The sequence below is a fragment of the Lithobates pipiens genome, unplaced genomic scaffold, assembly GCF_037356315.1.
Source record: "Lithobates pipiens isolate NorthernLeopardFrog02 unplaced genomic scaffold, aLitPip1_a1.2 Scaffold_10, whole genome shotgun sequence".
In the NCBI taxonomy this organism is placed as follows: Eukaryota; Metazoa; Chordata; class Amphibia; order Anura; family Ranidae; genus Lithobates; species Lithobates pipiens.
The window spans coordinates 1490392-1510563 of NW_027507686.1; the positions used below are offsets into that span (position 1 = coordinate 1490392).

Sequence of the window (20172 nt, forward strand, 5' to 3'; positions counted from 1 at the left end):
ACAATCACCTTATGGACAACCAATCTCACCTGTGAAACCAGGAGTCAGGGCTGCCAACTTCCGGGCCAAGGCATCCTTGTCGAAGTTCTCAGGCAGTTTAAGAGGTCGAAGATGAACCTTAAAAATAGAGGCGCGACCTTTTATATCAGGGGGGCCTAAAGGAGAGAAAAAAAAAAAAAATGATCATCAATAAAGCGTATTAATAAATATTTATCGGGGGCTTACAACCATGTATAAATGGGGATTCTGAATGCCACTAGCTTCTTTGCCTACACAAAGAAACAAAAGTCCAGGCCTAAATAGCAAGAAAAAAAATAAAATAAAAACTACTATGCATTAAAATCAAAAAAAAAGAAGAAGATTTTGCTGCAGTACTCACCTTCGACCCGAAGCTGTGCCCTTGTGTATGACTTGTGTACCTGCCCCCAGATTAAGGGTCCTTTCAGATGGGCTTTCCGATCAGGTCCATCTGTCAGTTTTTCAGGTAGACCTGATCGGACCTTGCAGTCTCCTCTATTAAGAAAGCGGATGTCAGCGGACACATAGCCGCCACTATCTGATCCGATCCTGCCTGCAAAATCCAGATCAATGGTGGTACTATTTTCCATTCACCTGGTGGGCCCCATTGGATGAAAACGGACAGGCTGTCCATACAGGAAAGCAGGACTGTGTCCATGTCCACTCTCAGCACAGTGAGCAGATACGGACCTGTTATCCATCTGCTCCGTGGGGATCAGCAGAGCGATTCCCCCCCCCCCCACCCCGAGCAAGCAGAATCAGTTGCATGGAGGCGTCAGTGTGAAAAACCTTTTGTGCTGCAGCTGCCCCCCTTTTTCTTACCTGAGCCTGATCATTCCAGCAAAGGAGACCAGCACATCAGCTCCAGCTGCTGTCTCAGTTCCTCAGTGGATAGGATTGATAGCAGCGGGAGCCATTGGCTTCTGCTGCTATCAAATCCAGTGACAAGGGAGCCAGGGGCCGAGTCCTGCAGTCTGTGTCAATGGATGAGGCAGCAGTACTCAGTAGGAGGAGTATTTAGGGGCTTCATTTTACAATGACACAGGAGGAGCAATGTATGAGGAAGGGGCTGGCAGTGATCTTTACTTTAGGAGTACGCCGGCAGTGCTGCCCAGTCTCCTGGGAGTGCAGGGAGCTGTATAATGAAAGGGGCTGTGTACTGTGCAAGAGGTCTCTGTAATGTAAAGGGGGCTGCGGAAATTTTTTAACCCTCTTAAAAATAGTTATACGCCAATAAATACGGTATTTGGCTGATTTGAGCTCCCCCCCGAATGTCGCAGTCTTACCTATGTAAATCTGGCGATCAAATCTTCCCGGTCTCATCAGAGCTGGATCCAGGGTGTCCGGTCTATTTGTACCCGCCAAAACCACCACATTGGTATCAGAACTGAAACCTATCAGGGCAAAGAAACAGAAGATACAGATGTAAGAAGCTTTTCACAGGCAGACCACGTCGCTTTCCATTACCCTCCAATGTATTTAAATAGACAGATGACTCCGTCACACCCACCTAACTGGCCATTATTTTTTTGCAATTCTGTCCCCCAGCAGGTAAAAAAAAAAATGAATAAAAAAAATAAAATAAAAAAAGTAATTCAACCCAGAGCTGTCCCTACATGTACAAGCATTGCAGAAGTTTATTTTTATCTTTTTTTCCCCATTTTGCCCCCCCATACACGTTAATGGAGGTGTCAATTGGAGTAAAGGGCCATGTTGTTGATAAAAACATAAATTTATTTTTGAGTCAGAGTTATGGATCAATAAAGCAGTCATGTGTTCTGTGCGGCAAGTCCTAGGATTGCTTTTTTGTGGCACCAAATTAAAAACACAGAAAAGGTTCTTTCTTAAAGGATTTGTTTGTCTTGTTCTGAAAGAATTAACACAGAATCTCAAATTGAATTTATTTTCTGCAAGCTTTTCCGGCTCCTGAAAAATGATTAATTTCTTGCAGTTCTCTAAATTAGGGTTTTAGTCTATTCTAGCAATTAATAGGAGCAGAAAAGGTCATTAAAAACATGGCTGCCAGTGTCAGGTGTGGCTCTTTCCTGCCCCCTGGTGGTAGCACAGAATTATGTGGCGCTCACATATCCTGACGGAAGGTAAAAAGGACCCTGCATCAAAGTTTATTACATAGTCATAGCAGTAAAATCCGTCTTGTATAAAAAGCAGGTAACATCCAACCCCTGCGCACTCACAGGTACGCCGGCACTGGTGGTGAGGATGAAGTCTGTGATCACATACCAGCCGGGAGGATCCAAAAGAGAACACGCCAGGCGGTAGCTACCGATAACCATGGGGATGCCGGGCTCTGTTCCAATACTTAGCAGTCAGGGAGACACCAAAAATATGGCTGCACTGTGCGATGCTGGGAACCTGGAAGTGATGTCATCGGCTGCGCCATGGACGGGAGGAGAGGACGCCACCAACCCAGCAGTTATGTCAAAAGGGGGGGGGGGACCCAGGAGTGCCCCCTCATAACAATCAGATGACCCATTTCACAGTTCCTACTTTCCTTATAAAAAATCCCCCACTGACAGCTTCAAGGAGTATGAATACTTTTCCAACACACTGTATGACGATATCTCCTTTTACAGTGTCCAGGGGGCTGTTGCTTGTTTGGAGGAGCCATCCCTCTAAGGCAGTGGTCTTCAAACTGCAGCCCGGGGGCCAGATGTGGCCCTTTGCTTGCTTTTATTCAGCCGTTGGGGCACTATTCCATCCACTGATACAAGGCACTATTCTGCCATCCAAAACCAACAATGGGGAACCATTCCTCCCGCTGACATCAATGATGGGGCACTATTCCTCCCCCTGACACCAACGATGGGGCACTATTCCTCCCACTGACACCAATGATGGGGCACTATTCCTCCCACTGACACCAATGATGGGGCACTATTCCTCCCGCTGACACCAATGATGGGGCACTATTCCTCCCGCTGACACCAACGATGGGGCACTATTCCTCCCGCTGACACCAACGATGGGGCACTATTCCTCCCGCTGACACCAACGATGGGGCACTATTCCTCCCGCTGACACCAACGATGGGGCACTATTCCTCCCGCTGACACCAACGATGGGGCACTATTCCTCCCACTGACACCAATGATGGGGCACTATTCCTCCCACTGACACCAACGATGGGGCACTATTCCTCCCACTGACACCAACGATGGGGCACTATTCCTGTTTACTCCCAATAATGCCAGGAAAATTTCCACTCCTGCTGGCCACAGTCCGGCCCCCCTAAAGTCTGAAGGACAATAAACCAGCCCTTTGTATAGAAAGTTTGGAGATCCCTGCTCCCAACAAAAACCTTCTGTCCATAAGGCTGTGTGGGTTTCACTCACCATCCATCTCCACCAGCAGCTGGTTGAGGGTATTTTCTTGCTCAGAGTGCCCTCCGAAATTCCCCTGCCCCCTCTTTCTTCCAACGGCATCGATCTCATCGATGAAAAGGATGCAAGGCGCGTTCTTCCTTGCCATGGCAAACATGTCTCTTACCTACAGAGTTACAAACAGTCAGTCAGCTTTTATTTTTAATCAGATAGTCTTTATTAAAAAGCAGTTTTTCATTTTTATAGCATTAAAAAAAGTGTCTGAATACAAAACGAAGACCGACAAACACAAACAAGCTCAGCTGTGACCGGTCACTGTGCGTCTTTTTACCTGCTTTAGCTTGTTGTATGTGATCTGCTGCTGTGTTATAAAAAAAAAGTCCGACATTCAGACTGTATGCCGGTCTGGCCGGCTTCTGTTGGACAACCAGCAGCTGACCAACTCCCATTCAGCATTCTCAGCCAATAGCAGACAGCGGTGATCAGAGTGTTCTGGCAGGGAAGAGGTGGGGGGGGATCCCTGTACTAACCTTGCATGGTTAGTACAGCGGCTTTGACCAGAGTGGTGGGTTTTTCATATATATATAAGCAATAAAGTGAAAAACCTTGAAGGGTTTACAACCCCTTAAAAAAATAAAAAATAAAAATAAGGGAAGGAAAAAAGAAGGAAACAAAACATCTCTAAAAAAAATAAATATAAAATTGTCTCCACAAGACGGCAAAGCCCATGGTGCAGGACTGTCAGTACTATACATAAAGTCCGATACTCTGCAGGGCCAAGGATACTTGCATTACATATAGAGAATTGGTCAGATGGAAAACTCCATACACCAATAGATTCCTGTCATAGGTCAATGCATTATGCATGCGAGTATGAATATAAATCACGGTTCAAGCTTTGCCTCTAGGAGTGAACTTGTCCTACATGCCACCTATCAGAAAAGTTACACAATGGCGTCTCCAGTTCCTTTGAGTCATATCTGCCTCTTCCTGATCTGACTGCCAGGAGGGGCGGCTGCCCTGAGCACTGTGGTATCATGTGAGGTGGGGGGGGGGGCAGATGGCAACAGAGGGTGAGAATTTCTCTAGGAGGGGGGGGACAGGATCCCTGCTAGGAGTGGGGATTTGGGGTTGGTTTGTGCTATAAAAATAAGGTAAAACCGGTGGGGGGGTATTTGTGCCATGATTGGGGGTGTTTGTGCTAAGAGGGGAAACTTGTGGGGGGGATTTGTGCTAGGATGGGGGTTTGGGAGAGGGGACTTTGTGCTTGGAAAACAAATTTGAGAGGTAGAGGATTTGTGCTAAGGGGGAGAGGGGGGGGCTTATATTTGTACTGGGAGGGGGGATTTGAGAAGGGGGTCAGATTTGTGCTGGGGGGGGGGGGATTTATGCTTAGGGGGTGAGCAAGCAGATTTTTTTTTTTGAGGGGGGGTGCAATTGGGCATGTTCACCCTGGGCTGTAGATGACCTTATCCTGGCATTTAACAAAAAAATCAAATAAATGGTGCTGCGCTCCCTTAAACCAATAAACTAAATAATATTAATCCATACAATGCTGACCAATAAATACATAAATTATCTGTGAATAGATTCTGATTCCCGTGATAAATCGTGATCAGTGATTAAAGTGACTAGTGCAACAAAACATTCCAAACGAATATATATATGTAAAGAAATAAAAACCACATATATACATATATATATATATATAGGCTGCAACCCTACTTGAGGCTTAATAGATTTTAGTTACGATAGCGCAGGGATACTCTTTTCTATCACTTTAGCTTATCCTGGCATTGCTGACTACCATGCGTTTATCAGTGATGAGCTGAAACTGAAGAAAAACCTGCACAAAGAAAACTCAGATACAGCGTGTGTATGGTCTATCATCTCCTACAGCATGGGTGCTCAACCTGTGGCCCTTGATCTGTTGCAGAACTACAAGTCCCATGGTGCATTGCAAGGCTGACAGGTATAAGCATGACCCCCAAAGGCTGAGGCATGATGGGACTTGTAGTTTAGAGGGCCATAGTTTGGAGATACCTGTCCTAGAGAGATAAAAAAATTATGAAAACCTCTCTTTTTGTTACCAACAATCAATATTGGCTCTGTTTTGTTTTTTCCTATGTGTTAAAAGAATAAATGGGAGACTGGTTGCTATGGGCAACTATTAAAGTTGTTGCTTGGAGACCGTAGTCTCTAGCTGTCGGCTTATGAGCGAATTATGGGCCTTTGATGTGCTCCCCAGCAGCCTCTCGGTTGGTGCTCATTACTGCACTACATCACTCATTACATTATTCCTCTAATTATTCTGCATTTTTTTTTTTTTTTACTTAATCCATTTTTAATAAAACGACATAGAAAAAGAGAAATGGGGAGGGGAGGGGAGGGGGGGGGGGGCGACACCCTCACAGATCAATACGATCGATCGGAAACCATAGATGAGTGCCACATAACAGGTGAATGTCAATCCGAATCACAAATCCGCCTGTGTCCCAGCTCCACACCGTCATATGAAGATCATCCATGCAATTCCGATACAATTGTTTATAAAAAGGGGGATAATAGCCACTCCCACGCCGGGGCTAAAACGTCCTATAGGGATCATGGGGGTCGATTTACTAAAGGCAAATAGACTGTGCACTCTGCGAGTTCTGTCGTGTCTAGAAAATTAGGGGAAGCTTCACTTTGCAAAGAATAACCAATCAAATGCAAGAAAAAAATAAAAATAAAAACTGTATTTTTGCTTGAACATGATTGGCTGATGGAAGTCAGCATTTACTCATCTCTGGAGCAAGTGCACTTTGCAGAGTCCAGTCTATTCCCTTCTAGTAAATCGACTCCCATCTATGTAATTCTAATAAATTCTAGGAGTGTCATGAGAAGCCGAGGGCGGCACATTGTGTTGTATATGGCGTGGGAATCGGAGATTCTTCATTTTAGGGCCCCCGAAAAGTTTTCAAAGTGCCACTCCAGCAACTCAGGACCCCGGGAAGAGAGAAAAAAGGTGGAAAAGAACAGTAAACAGTAGAGGGAGGTGGGAGGGACAGGGGTAGTGTTGTGGGGATAGGCTGTCAGAAATAACCCCAGATCAATCCATGAATGTTCTCAAAGAACGTCTTATTATACCCAGTAACAGTCCACGTCTGTACAGTGCCCTGAAAAAGTATTCATACCCCCTGACATTCCCCACATGTTGTCATGTTACAACCAAAAACGTAAATGTATTTTATTGGGATTTTATGTGATGGACCAACACAAAGTGTCACATAATTCTGAAGTGGAAGGAAAATGATAAATTAAACAAATAAATATGTGAAAAGTGTGGGGGAGGGGCATTTGTATGGCCCCCCCCGGAGTCAATACTTTGTAGAACCCCCTTTCTCTACAAGTCTTTTTGGGGGTGTCTCTACCAGCTTTGCCCATCTAGAGAGGACATTTCTGCCCATTCTTCTTCTTTGTAAAATCTCTCAAGCTCTGTCAGATTGGATGGAGAGCGTCTGTGATCAGCAATTTTCAAGTCTGGCCACAGATTCTCGATGGGATTTAGGTCTGGACTGTGACTGGGCCATTCTAACACATGAATATGCTTTGATGTAAACCATTCCATTGTAGCTCTGGCTGGATGTTTCGGGTCGTTGTCCTGCTGGAAGGGGAACCTCCGCCCCGGTCTCAAGTCTTCTGCCGACTCCAACAGGTTTTCTTCTAAGATTGTCCTGTATTTGTCTCCATCCATCTTCCCATCAACTCTGACCAGCTTCCCTGTCCCTGCTGAAGAAAACCATCCCCACCACATGATGCTGCCACCACCATGTCTCACGGTGGGGATGGTGTGTTCGGGGGATGGGCAGTGTTAGTTTTCCCCACACATAGCGTTTTGCTTTTAGGCCATAAAGTAGAATTTTGGTCTTCTCTGACCAGATCACCTTCTTCCACATGTTTGCTGCCCCCTCCCCCACATGGCTTCTCACAAACTACAAACAGGACTTCTTATGACTTTCTTTCTCCAATGTCTTTCTTCTTGTCACTCTTCCATAAAGGGCAGATTTGTGGAGAGACGACTAATAGTTGTCCTGTGGACAGATTCTCCCCCCTGAGCTGTGGATCTCTGCAGCTCCTCCAGAGTTACCATGGACCTCTTGGCTCTTCTCTGATGAATGCTCTCCTTGCCCGGCCCGGTCAGTTTAGGTGGACAGCCATGTCTTGGTAGGTTTGCAGTTGTGCCCATACTCTTTCCATTTTCCGATGATGGATTGAACAGAGCTCCGTGAGATGGTCAAAGCTTGGGAGATTTTATTATAACCCAACCCTGCTATATACTTCTCCACAACTTCATCCCTGACCTGTCTGGTGTGTTCCTTGGCCTTCATGATGCTGTTTGCATCACAGATGGACTCTACTTACTAAATTAGGTGACTTCTGAAGGCAATTGGTTCCACTAGATTTTTGTTAGGGGTATCAGAGTAAAGGGGCTGAATAGAAATGCCCCCCCCCCCCCATTACATATTTGTATCATTTATCATTTTCCTTCCACTTCACAATTATGTGACACTTTGTGTTGGTCCATCACATAAAATCCCAATAAAATACATTCATGTTTTTGGATGTAATGTGACAAGATGTGGGGAATTTCACGGGGTATGAATACTTTTTCAAAGCACTGTATATAAGTATATGTACTCATGCTAGGGCCTTGATGTCAAGGTTGTCCATGGGATCAATTCGGTTCTGAGCTGCTGTTGGGCAATCGGTTTCTCTATCCTTATCAAATCTAAGCAGTGGGAGAATGGCTGCAGAACATTGGAAGTATTGCAATGATGGGAGAACCAATTCATATTTTCCAAGACAAACTCTCCAAGTTTACAGCCAGATGGGCATTGCAGATGACTGCCGCTTACCCTATCCCTGCGCTTTTCAGGGGGAGTGGGCTCCCCTCCAAGCACACCGGCCCCTAATCTATCCGCTGATATATTAGAGCTAGAGATATTCCAACTTGGGAATCTCTTAAAATGATAGAGTTAGGACCGCAGTACACAGAGGAGCCTTGACTTGGGCACTGCAGCTTACACACACACATATTTGCAAATGTGGCAACTAAACCGTCTGTTTTACCAGGAATTGTTAGATGTTCAGATTGTTTGTTTTGCAGGCTGGCAAGTGTGCTGGGAAATCTTTTGCACAGATCGCCCACGATTCTCTTCTTCTTGGGTCCCCTGCCGGCGCTCCTGGCTCTTCCTCTTGGGCAAGTGCCCTTTATGGAAAGCTGCTTTCTTTGGGGGCACTGGTGTGGGCTCGATCCCAAGCCCTGCTGCTTGCATCTATAAAACACAGACAGCATGTCTCTGCCCCCCCCCCCAACACACACACACACTTTCTTGTCACAGAATTTAATAGCAGCAGAAGCCAATGGCTCCTACTGCTATCAATCTGCTCTGTGAGGTGGGAGAGAGTAGAGATCCCCTGTTTTTGCACATGGCTGGTTCGAGATCCAACTCAGGTGAGTATAAGAGGGGGCTGGGGATCCCCTGACACAGAAGGTGTTTAACCTTAATGCAGAGAATGCACCAAGGTTAAAAAAACAAACTTAAAGAATCACTTTAAAAGAAAACACACACAATATATATATATATATATATATATATATATATATACACATACATACATACATACATACATACATACACACACACACACACATCCTACCTACCCTGGCTGGACCAACACCAACAAACATCTCCAGGAACTCTGATCCATTGACAGTGATGAACGGAACATTGGCCTCCCCTGCGGTTGCCTTGGCAAGGAGGGTTTTGCCCGTACCAGGTGGTCCAGTGAGCATTGCTCCCTATGAAGGTAACAAAGTAATAATAATAACAATCAGTCGTCGTCTTATCAGTGACCCGACAGCAATACATTAAAATATGATTGGATAAATAGTAAAAACAAAAACTTCAGTTAGCTCTCCCAACTGCAGCAGTGATCTCGTGCCCTGTGTAGGGACAAGAGATCACTGTGCGACCTGAAAGTCCCGTTTCACACTTCTGTGAGCTGAAAGTCGCACGATTTTGATGCAACTTGAAGCAACGCCTGTGTAATCTTGAGGTCTATGGACCTCAAGTCGCATCAAAGTCAGGCCAAAGTAGTGCAGGGACGGCTTTGAAGTCGCTGCGACTTGAAGTTGCACAGATATGAATTGGAAATCATGGGTTACGACTGTGGAACTTGCAGTCCCGAGTCGCACAAGTGTGAAAGGGGCCTAAATCTCAGGAAAAGACGGACAAAATTACAAATCCTTTGGCAGACCCCCCTCCCCTCTCCCCCCATCATGTTATCTTACCCTGGGGATTTTAGCTCCAAGATCATAATACTGTTTGGGATTTTTGAGGAAATTCACAAACTCCATAATCTCCAGTTTTGCCTCTTCACATCCCGCCACGTCCCGGAACTTCACATTGATTTTTCCTTTCAGCATCTTCGCTGTCGTCTCTCCGACACCAAAAAGTCCGCTGCTTCTCCCTCCGCGGCTCGGCCCCATCATCCCTCTCCGCATGCTGTACAACAGGTAGCCCACGATGAGCAGCGAGGGGATGAGGCCAAGGACAAAGGACCTGCCAACGCACATTGGGGAGACAGATGTTACCATATACCAACCATTCTAGTCTGGACTGCGATTTTTTTTTATAGCAGCAAAGATAAAATTCCCCTTTAAAAATGGAGGACAGAGCAGGAAGATATAAATAAGGATTGCAGTGGATATATTATATATATATATCTTTATTATCAAACTGATATACTGTATTTTTATTTGGTTAGAATTGACAGAGGTACGATGAAAAGGTCACATTCACCCCAATGTCCATGTGATTTATAAAAAATATGTTGCCAACATTTTTTTTTTTTTTTCTTAGGAGTCTGCAGAGCAATGCACCCCACGATCATCAGATGCAAAGACAGGATCCTGCAGACTCTTACCTTCATACCCCCCGTACCCTCCCCCCCCATACCTCGTTACTCCCAGTACCTACATAACCCCCCCCCATACCCTCAATACCTCTATACCATCTATATCTCCCGAACCCTCCTATCACAGACGCTCTCCATCCAATCTGACAGAACTTGAGATATTTTACAAAGAAGAAGAATGGGCAGAAATGTCCTCTCTAGATGGGCAAAGCTGGTAGAGACACCCCCAAAAAGACTTGTAGAGAAAGGGGGTTCTACAAAGTATTGACTCCGGGGGGCGCCATACAAATGCCCCCCCCCCCCACACTTTCCACATATTTGTATCATTTATCATTTTCCTTCCACTTCACAATTATGTGACACTTTGTGTTGGTCCATCACATAAATGTATTTTATTGGGTGTAACATAAGATGTGGGGAATTTCAAGGGGGTATGAATACTTTTTCCAGGCGCTGTACATTTTGTTACATTTCCCCCAGGTCATCTCAGGGATCCTAATTGCACGCAGTCATGTAAATCACAAATTCTTACAGTACATACAATGAGGTGTGGTGCCCGTAGAAGGGGGTACTTGTGCCACTCACCCATCGCTCTCATTGTTGTATATCACCGCCACGCGGTCTGCAGACTCGATCCCCATTTCTTGCTGTGCGTTCTCTAGATTGCGCTCAAAGATATCCACGCTGCCGATGTGAAACCACGCCGGTCTCTGCAGGAGACAGGATTAGCTATGACTGAAGTACGGAGAGATCTGAGATATACTTTATATGTGTTCAACTCTGCGATCCAAGGACAGCCAATCACAGGCAGAGTCCCACCCTGAGCACTCACCTCTCCATTGGCCATTATCACTCTCACAAACTGCTTGTTCACAATTTCCAGCCGGGTCACCTGAGGCAGACAAAGCAGAATGAGGAGACGGGACAGACATCCGCCATCACTACTGAGAACAATCCTCTGATTGGATACAAATCAATGCAGCTCTATATTCATCAATATATAAAAGTGGAAGGACCTAAACTCTATCCAGTATCCCTGCAGCCTGCAATCCCCTGTACAGCAGAGATTAGACTGGAGAGGGAGAAGCATGCGCTAACAAAGAGCATGTGGATAGGAAGTCAGAGAAGAGCGACAGATGAAAGATCTCATCAGTCTTCCGCTTCTCATTTCACTGTCCAGTCACCACACACGGGGGAGGGACAAGACCTGTAAGCGTCTCTCAGCATCAGCAGAGAATAATCAGGTCTTTCTCGCCCTTCTAGACAGGACTGCGCTCTGTGGAAGAGCTGCATAAATCTCAGGACTGGATGGACAGAAATACAAATCCTTTGGCAGGTAAAACAGCTTCCATATATCTATTTTATAGGAGTATTTAGCACAAGCACAGCTTTTACAAGTGTCTGTAGTCTCATTTTTTCGTTCTATAGTCCCCTCTGTTAGAGAACATTAAAATGATTGTAAAGGATCATTATTTATTTATTTTTTAACCACTTTCAGCCCCCGGACCATTTTGCTGGCCAAAGACCAGACCACTTTTTGTGATTCGGCACTGCGTCGCTTTAACTGACAATTGCGCGGTCGTGCGACGTGGCTCCCAAACAAAATTGACGTCCTTTTTTCCCCCCCCACAAATAGAGCTTTCTTTTGGTGGTATTTGATCACCTCTGCAGTTTTTATTTTTTGCGCTATAAACAAAAATAGAGCGACAATTTTGAAAAAAAAAAAAAATAATTTATTTTTTCTTTTTTGTTATAATAAATAACCCCCAAAAATATATAAAAAAAATTTCCCTCAGTTTAGGCCGATACGTATTCTTCTACATATTTTAATAATAATAATAAGCGATTATTGATTGGTTTGTGCAAAAGTTATAGCGTTTACAAAATAGGGGATAGTTTTATGGCATTTTTATTAATAATTTTTTTTTTTTACTAGTAATGGCGGCGATCAGCGATTTTTATTGTGACTGACATTATGGCGGACACATCGGACATTTTTTGGACCATTGTCATTTATACAGCAATCAGTGCTATACAAATGCAGTGATTCCTGTGTAAATTACACTGGCAGTGAAGGGGTTAACCAGTGGGTGGCAGTGTAGGGGTTAAGTGTTCCTAGGGGTGTGTTACTAACTGTTGGGGGGGCTGGGCTTTCTTTTAGTGAACGCTGATCTCTGCTCCAATCACATGGAGCAGAGATCAGCGTCACTAGTTGCTAGGCAGAACGGGGAGATGCTGTTTACAACGGCATCTCTCTGTTCAGCCGCCCCGTGAGACGATTGCGGGTATGCCCGTGGCGATCGAGTCCGCGGGACCCGCGACCCGACTCACGGGGGTCCCGACCAGCAGGGTGGCATTAAAGATTGGACGTACCTGTATGCCAATATGCCTGCCCGTGCTATTCTGTCGACGTACATCGTCGTGCGCTGGTCGGGAACCGGTTAAACAAACATATCATACTTACCTCCACTGTGCAGCTCGTTTTGCACAGAGTGGCCCCGAACCTCGTCTTCTGGGGTCCCTCAGCGGCTCCTCCCCGCATCAGATAACCCCCTGGGAGAAGCGCTCTCCTGGAGGGGTGGGGGTTACCTTGCAGGTGTGCTCCCAAGTCCAGCATTTGCGTCCACAGACACGAATGCCGCACTTGGACCCTCCCCCTGGGTCATTGGATTTGATTGACAGAAGCGGGAGCCAATGGCTGCATAGGATGCATTAAAGGTGAAAAAAAAAAAAAACACAAAAACAAAAAATAAAATAAAAAACACACACGAGGGTTTACAACCCCTTTAACCACTTGCTTACTGGGCACTTAAACACCCTTCCTGCCCAGACCAATTTTCAGCTTTCGGTGCTCTCACACTTTGAATGACAATTACTCAGTCATGCAACACTGTACCCAAATGAATTTTGTGTCCTTTTTTTCCCACAAATAGAGCTTTCTTTTGGTGGTATTTGATCACCTCTGGGGTTTTTATTTTTTGCGCTATAAATGAAAAAAGACCGAAAATTTTGAAAAAAAACGCATATTTCTTTGTTTCTGTGACAGAATTATGCAAATTATTAATTTTTCTTCATAAATTTTGGCCACAATTTATACTGCTACATATCTTTGGTAAAAATAACCCAAATTAGTGGATATTATTTGGTCTTTGTGAAAGTTAGAGAGTCTACAAGCTGTGGTGCGAATCGCACAAAATTGATCACATCTGATGTACTGGTGGCCTATCTCGCTTCTTGTGACCCAAACAAGTCAGGAAAGTACAAATACCCCCCAAATGACCCCTTTTTGGAAAGTAGACATTCCAAGGTATTTAGTAAGAGGCATGGGGAGCTTTTTGATGTTGTCATTTTTTTCCCACAATTCTTTGCAAAATGAAGATTTTTCATTTTCTTTATTTTTCTCCACAAAATTGTCATTGTAATAGGTTATTTCTCTCACGTGGCATGTGTATACCACAAATGACACCCCCCAAAAAATTCTGCTACTCCTCCTGAGTATTACAATACCACATGTGTGGGACTTTTTCGCAGCCTGGCCACATAGAGAGGCCCAACATGCAGGGAGCGCCATCACGTGTTCTAGGAGCATAAATTACACATCTAACTTGTTGACTACTTATTACACTTTTGAAATACCAGGACAATGACACGTGACACTGATGACAGATGGCACTGATACGTGGCAATGATGACACTTATACGTGGCACTGATGACACGTGGCACTGATGACAGATGACACTAATATGTGGCACTGATGACACGTGGCACTAATACGTGGCACTGATGACACGTGGCACTAATACGCGGCACTGATGACACGTGGCACTAATATGTGGCACTGATGACACGTGGCACTAATACGTGGCACTGATGACATGTGGCACTAATACGTGGCACTAATACGTGCCACCGGTGACAGATGGCACTAATACGTGGCACCAATGACACGTTACACTGATGACAGATGGCACTGATAAGTGGCATTGATGACACGTGACACTGACAACAGATGGCACGTGACACTGACAGGTGGCACTGATGACAAATGGCACTGATACGTGGCACTGATGACAGATGGCACTAATACGTGGCACTGATGACAGATGGCACTATGTGGCACTAATAACACGTGGCACTGATGACAGATGCCACTTATACGTGGCACTGATGACAGATGGCACTGGGGACAAATGGCACTGACAACAGGTGGCACTGGGGACAGATAGCACTGCGGGCAGGTGGCACTGGGGTGGGGTGGATTGCACTGGGGTGGATGGCACTGGGGCAGGATGGCACTGGGGCAGGATGGCACTGGGGCAGGATGGCACTGGGGCAGGATGGCACTGGGGCAGGATGGCACTGGGGGGGGGGGCATGGCACTGGGGGGGGGGGTGGCAGTGGGGGAGGATGGCTCTGGGGGAGGATGGCACTTTTTATTAAACTTTTTTTTTACTTTTTTTTTTTTTCTTTTTTACACTGACGGCTGCTGCAGCCGTTCATCTCTCCCCTCTCACACGCTGTCTGTGTGAGGAGGGAGAGCGGCGCTGAGAGATGATCTCATATGTTTACATATGAGATCATCTCCCATTGGACACGCCGATCACGCTGTAAACGGCCGCTGTGATTGGCCGTTTACAGCGATCTGTGTTTGCCTGTCCCCGGGGGACACGGCAAACACAGAACTTCCGCGATGCGCGCCCGCGGCGGCGCGCATTGCGGAAGTAAACACCAGGCCGTCCAGGGACGGCCAGGCATGGGAAGCCGCCCGCCCTAAGGCCGGCATTCGGCTATAGGGCGGGCAGGAAGCGGTTAAAGTCCTCACTTAGAAAAAAGCTATGGTGACTCAAAATGTGCGCTACCAGAACGGTGGAGCAGAATGTTAAGGGGTTAAGCTCCCCAATGTGTTGTGATTTATAAAAAATATGTTGCCTAATACCTTATTTGTGAGCGCCGCTCACCTGACTGCCCGCTGGTCTCCTCTCCTGAGCGGATAGCTGCGGGGGGCTGGGTATCCCCCACTGATGTCAGCCAGGAAGGAGGAGAGGATTGGGAACAGGACTTGTTATTATTGATATGTACTTAACGTTTAATATTTATCCCCTCCCCCTTTCTTAAATGTGTTATTATTTGGCTATTCTGTGCTGCACTTTTCTAGTTTTGATTTATCTTCAGGTGCTGCGATTATCCGCAAGTGTTCAGCTGGCATATAATTGTTTATTAATTATTGTGTATTTGTGCCGATTGCTTTGTTACAAGTTTTTTGACTTGTACATGGATTTAAAACTGCCCGTGTTGTGGCACTTCAGAAGCACCTTTCAGGAAGTGCCGCCCATTTATTGCAATAGGCAGGGGCATTATGGGCGTTCTATATACAGCGCTCCCAAACTGCCCCAAAGATGCCGCTTGCAACCATCCAGTGCATTTCATGCATTGCAATGAAAGGGAGGCAGTTCTCAGGCACTATTTCTATCGCTAAAACGCTTGAAAACTGCCTCCGTGTGAAAGGGGCCTTATAGTCAGAATAACGCACTTCTCTTTAGAAATATTGTCCTAGTCGCCCACAACTTAATTTATATTCTGGAGACATTACCAGACATCTGAGTGACCTCATACAGGTGGAGGGAACGTTCCCCCAGCATTGCCACAAAGGCAGCTCAGTCCCGAAAAAACTGTTGTGGGTTTTCCCCTCAACCACTTAAACTGAAGAAGCCACGTGGATGAGAACCAACCCCTCCCCCACGTGGTTACCTGCTGGTAGATATTCGATGATGTGGGAGAAATGAGAATCGTCACAGACATTTCCACAACTGGTAAATGGCGAATTCCCACGATGGGACTTACCTGCCCCCTCTCCAGATACAGCTGTACGAACTCCTTCCAGTTGATCTCCTTTCCAGTATCTCTGGAGTAGTAAAACAATGCGAGTGCTGAGACGCCGGCTATGAGGACAGCGAGGCTGCGAAACTCCTTATCGTCCCACGGAAAGTCACCCTACGAGAGAAGAAATGTCAGTAATCTGATGTAATCCGACTAGAAGCTGCGTTCAGTGAACAAGGGTTATCAGCCGAAACGCGTCAGTCCGTTTGTATCTTTTTACCCTCTTTCTCATGTACTAAGAATTGAGTTAAGGATTATTGGAGTTGCCGGCTCTGTCTTCTGAAATTGTAGCGACCTCCTCGATATAAGAGGGAACTTCTGAGCCGGAGCACCCTTCGTGGTTTTCCACCCTACACTTGCGGAATGGCAACACTGGTTTGAGCGCGGCACTACTCGTTTTTCCTCTTAGAAGCTGCGTTCATCGCGAATAACAAATCTAACATTAAAGTGAACCTGCCAATTAAAAAAAAAATCACTTAAAGTAGAATCTCAGGTTTAAAGTGATTGTAAAGGTCTTTTTTGTTTTTTTATGACGTGTTTGTTGTTTACTTACCTCCTCTGTGCAAGGGTTTTGCACAGAGTGGTCCTGATCCTCCTCTTCTGGAGTCCCCCAGCGGCGCTCCTGGCTCCTCCTCTTCCCGAGTGCCCCCTTGGAGAGCACCCGTGCGAGTGTGCTCCCGAGTCCTGCTCCTGCACCCATTAAAACAGACAGCAGGACTCAGCCCCACCCCCTCCCCAATGACACTGGATTTAATTGACAGCAGCAGGAGCCAATTGGCTCCTGCTGCTATCAATCTATCCAATGAGGACCCTAGCCAGTGGCTGGAGCTGCTGTGCCCGTCCCCATCAGGTTCAGGTAAGAAAAAGGGGGGGGGGGGGTTCTGGGGGGCAGCTGTAGCACAAAAGGTTTTTCACCTTAATGCATAGAATGACCGTGAGGGGTTACAACTCCTTTAAAGTGTTAGTAAAATTTCATTTTTTTGTTCTATAATCCCCTCTGTTAGATAACATTCAGTTCTCCAGAGCCTCTCCCATCCTCTGGAGCTCCCTGCCCCCGGTATATCCGATCAGCCCCTAACCTGTTCACCTCCAGGACTTCTCCAGAGCCTCTCCCATCCTCTAGAACTCCCTTCCCCCGGTATATCCGATCAGCCCCTAACCTGTCCACCTTTAGGAGATGCCTGAAAACTCATTTATTCAGGGAAGCCGATCCCACCCCCACCCAACAACTGTCCCCGAGCCCCCCCATCAAATCATTCTCTGCAGCTATTACCTTTTGTACCACCACCCCCTCCCTTTAGAATGTAAGCTCTACGAGCCGGGCCCTCCTATCTCCTCTGTATTGTACTGTACAGTAATTGTGTCCCCCCCCCCCCTATACATTGTAAAGCGCTGCATAAACTGTTGGCAATAGTATAATAATAAATTCAGGTAAGTAAAAGTGGGGCTCTAGGGGGGGCTGCTGCACTACAGAAGATACATAGAATGCATTAAGATGAAAAACCTCGAAGGTTTCCAACCCCTTTCAGGAGTTTGTTTGGGCCAAGTAGTGGGATCTTTGGTTTACCGGTAAAACACTTTCCTGCCCGGCCTGTAGCAGAATGGCGGCCGGGCCGCGGCTTTACCATCCTGACTGGACGTCATATGACATCCTGTGAGAAAGCACTGCTCCCGCAGCCATGCAATCTGATACCAGCTGCATCCACCGGACACAGCTAATGACCGATCAATGTACCGGATTGCTGCCAGTACCATGTGACCGATGTGTCCAATCACAGCAGATGACATGACAATTGTGCAAAATGGATGGCTTCATTTCATGCCATCCATTGTGTGCAATATTGTGTCCCTAGCTGCGATTGGTCAGTGTGATCACACGGTACAGACAGGGGCAATCACAGCCCATCCGTTCCATGTGATTAGCTTTGACCAATCACAGAAAAAAAAAAAAAACTGAATGATTCCATTTCATTCAGTAAAATGCTTGTTTATAGCAACGGCATTCACTGCTATAAGCAGTATTAATGTGTGGAGAAAAAAATATCACTTTCCCAGAGTAGTCCAGTGTTACTATGGTAACATATTACTCTGGTCACAGTGTGGGAAAAAAATAATAATAATAAAAAGAAAAAAAATAATATTTTTTCCGTACTGTCACCAGTGTTCCTGATCACCGCCACACCAGTTATATGATGCCGCTGTACTGCACTGGTGACAGTATGTAAAAAAAACAAGAAAAATTAACCACTTCAACACCGGGCACTTTCACCCCCTTCCTGCCCAGGACAACATTCAGCTTTCAGCGCTGTCACACTTTGAATGACAATTGTGCGGTCATGCTACACTGTACACATGATATTTAAAAAAAATAATAATAAATTGTTCACACAAATAGAACTTTCTTTTGGTGGTATTTAATCACCTCTGGGGGGGGGGTTTATTTTTTGAGAAAACAAATAGACCGAAAAAAATAAATTAATGAAAATTTATCATAGTTTGGTATAAAATGTTGCAAACGATTTTTCTCCTTCACTGATGAGCACCAATACGCAGCACTGACAGGCGGTGTTAGGGCTGCACCGATAATCAGTGTAGCTATCCCTTTAACACAAGCTGGTTGCCGTCTCTCTTCATGCTGTCAGCGGGAGGAAAGGAATGCCGATTACGATGTGAACACAAGCCGGTAATCAGCGGCCATTGGACACAGCTGATCACGTGGTAAAGGGCCACTGTTATTGGCCCTTTACCCTGATCTGTGATCGGCAGAGTCCGAAGGCAGCAAGGGGCACGTGGGCAGAGCGATCGGGGGAGGATGTCCATGGACGTCCCCCCAGTAAGCCCGCACTGTAGCTGTCTTTCGGTCATATCGCAGGCGGAAAGGGGTTAAGCAGTCAGTTCCACATGACGTCACACCAGCCATTTACTATAAATGATCCGCCTCTCAACAGAAAGGTGGCTCGTGCACGCACAGCCCGCGGGTCCGGGGTTCATTCCCACCAAAGAGACCAGCAGACTTCGTTCATCTGCTCTATAATGGAGGAATAACCTGGCAGAGCTGGCATCGGCTCATCCTTTGAGCTCTTTGGTCTCCATAGTGTACATACAGCAACACAATCTGTCTTCTCATTCAGCATATCAGTATTGTCCTCCATTATATAAATACCTTTGAAATGCGTTGCCACCACGCAGTTTCTTTCTTTTTCTCATCCTTTTTATTGCCGTGGTCATTGCCTCCCTGCGAGCCGTTATCTTTGGCCTTGTCTGCGGAGTGGAAGGAAGGTGGTGGTAAGCCGTCTACACATTAGTAATAATTAAAAAGTGCCTATACCGTGTACAGTGCTGGGATAATCCGCTTTAAGATTTACTGCTGCTGAGGGGAGAAGAGAGTAAACAGGAATGACACAGACTATGTGGAGAGAACAAAAAAAATGCAGGAGAGGTGACAGGACAAACTCTGCTGACATTTACAAAGAACTTCGGGTGGTGCCCCATGTCCCCAGTCCAGCTGACTCTTGCTATAAGGGTGCCAACAAGGAAAAAAGCTCGTCTCGGCCCTAAATGTCCTCTATAACCAAAGAAAGTCCAATTGTCTTACACCAAATACAATCCCAGGAGAGACAAGTGAAAAAGTCTTCAGCCCGACTCCACCGGGACCATGCCACCCCCTGGATGGGTTTCACCCTGCACACAGGGCTTAATCATGACTAAGCCCTGTGGGTGGAGTGAAAGACTTTGTGGGTGTGGCCCAAGTGGAACCATTTTCACTTTTCTTACCTGTGCTTGGTGTGTGACAGTTGGACTTTCTCTGGTAATAGAGGGCAAACTCAGAAGCCGAGGAGAGATAAACTCTTCTCTTATCTCCCCAATATTCTCTCCTCTCTCCCTCCTCTGTGAACTTCAGCACTGCAAAGCTTCTGTCAGCCTTCCTCTCTGACTGAGCCAAGAAATACAAAACAAGGCTGGATTTTAAAT

At 45.9% G+C, this 20172-nt stretch overlaps 1 protein-coding gene across 1 annotated transcript in view; it reads right to left on the reverse strand.

Annotated features, from left to right (window-relative positions):
• The window catches only part of LOC143926814 (mitochondrial inner membrane m-AAA protease component AFG3L1-like), a gene marked incomplete at its 5' end in the record, with an annotated part of 29959 nt that extends 10498 nt beyond the window's left edge, over nucleotides 1-19461 (reverse strand). Inside the window, 9 exon segments of the mRNA XM_077450859.1 lie at nucleotides 30-155; nucleotides 1305-1412; nucleotides 3372-3525; nucleotides 9067-9204; nucleotides 9697-9967; nucleotides 10908-11032; nucleotides 11155-11214; nucleotides 16165-16314; nucleotides 19364-19461. Coding sequence (XP_077306985.1) covers nucleotides 30-155; nucleotides 1305-1412; nucleotides 3372-3525; nucleotides 9067-9204; nucleotides 9697-9967; nucleotides 10908-11032; nucleotides 11155-11214; nucleotides 16165-16314; nucleotides 19364-19461 — 1230 coding nt within the window.
• Nucleotides 19462-20172: the final 711 nt, after the last annotated feature.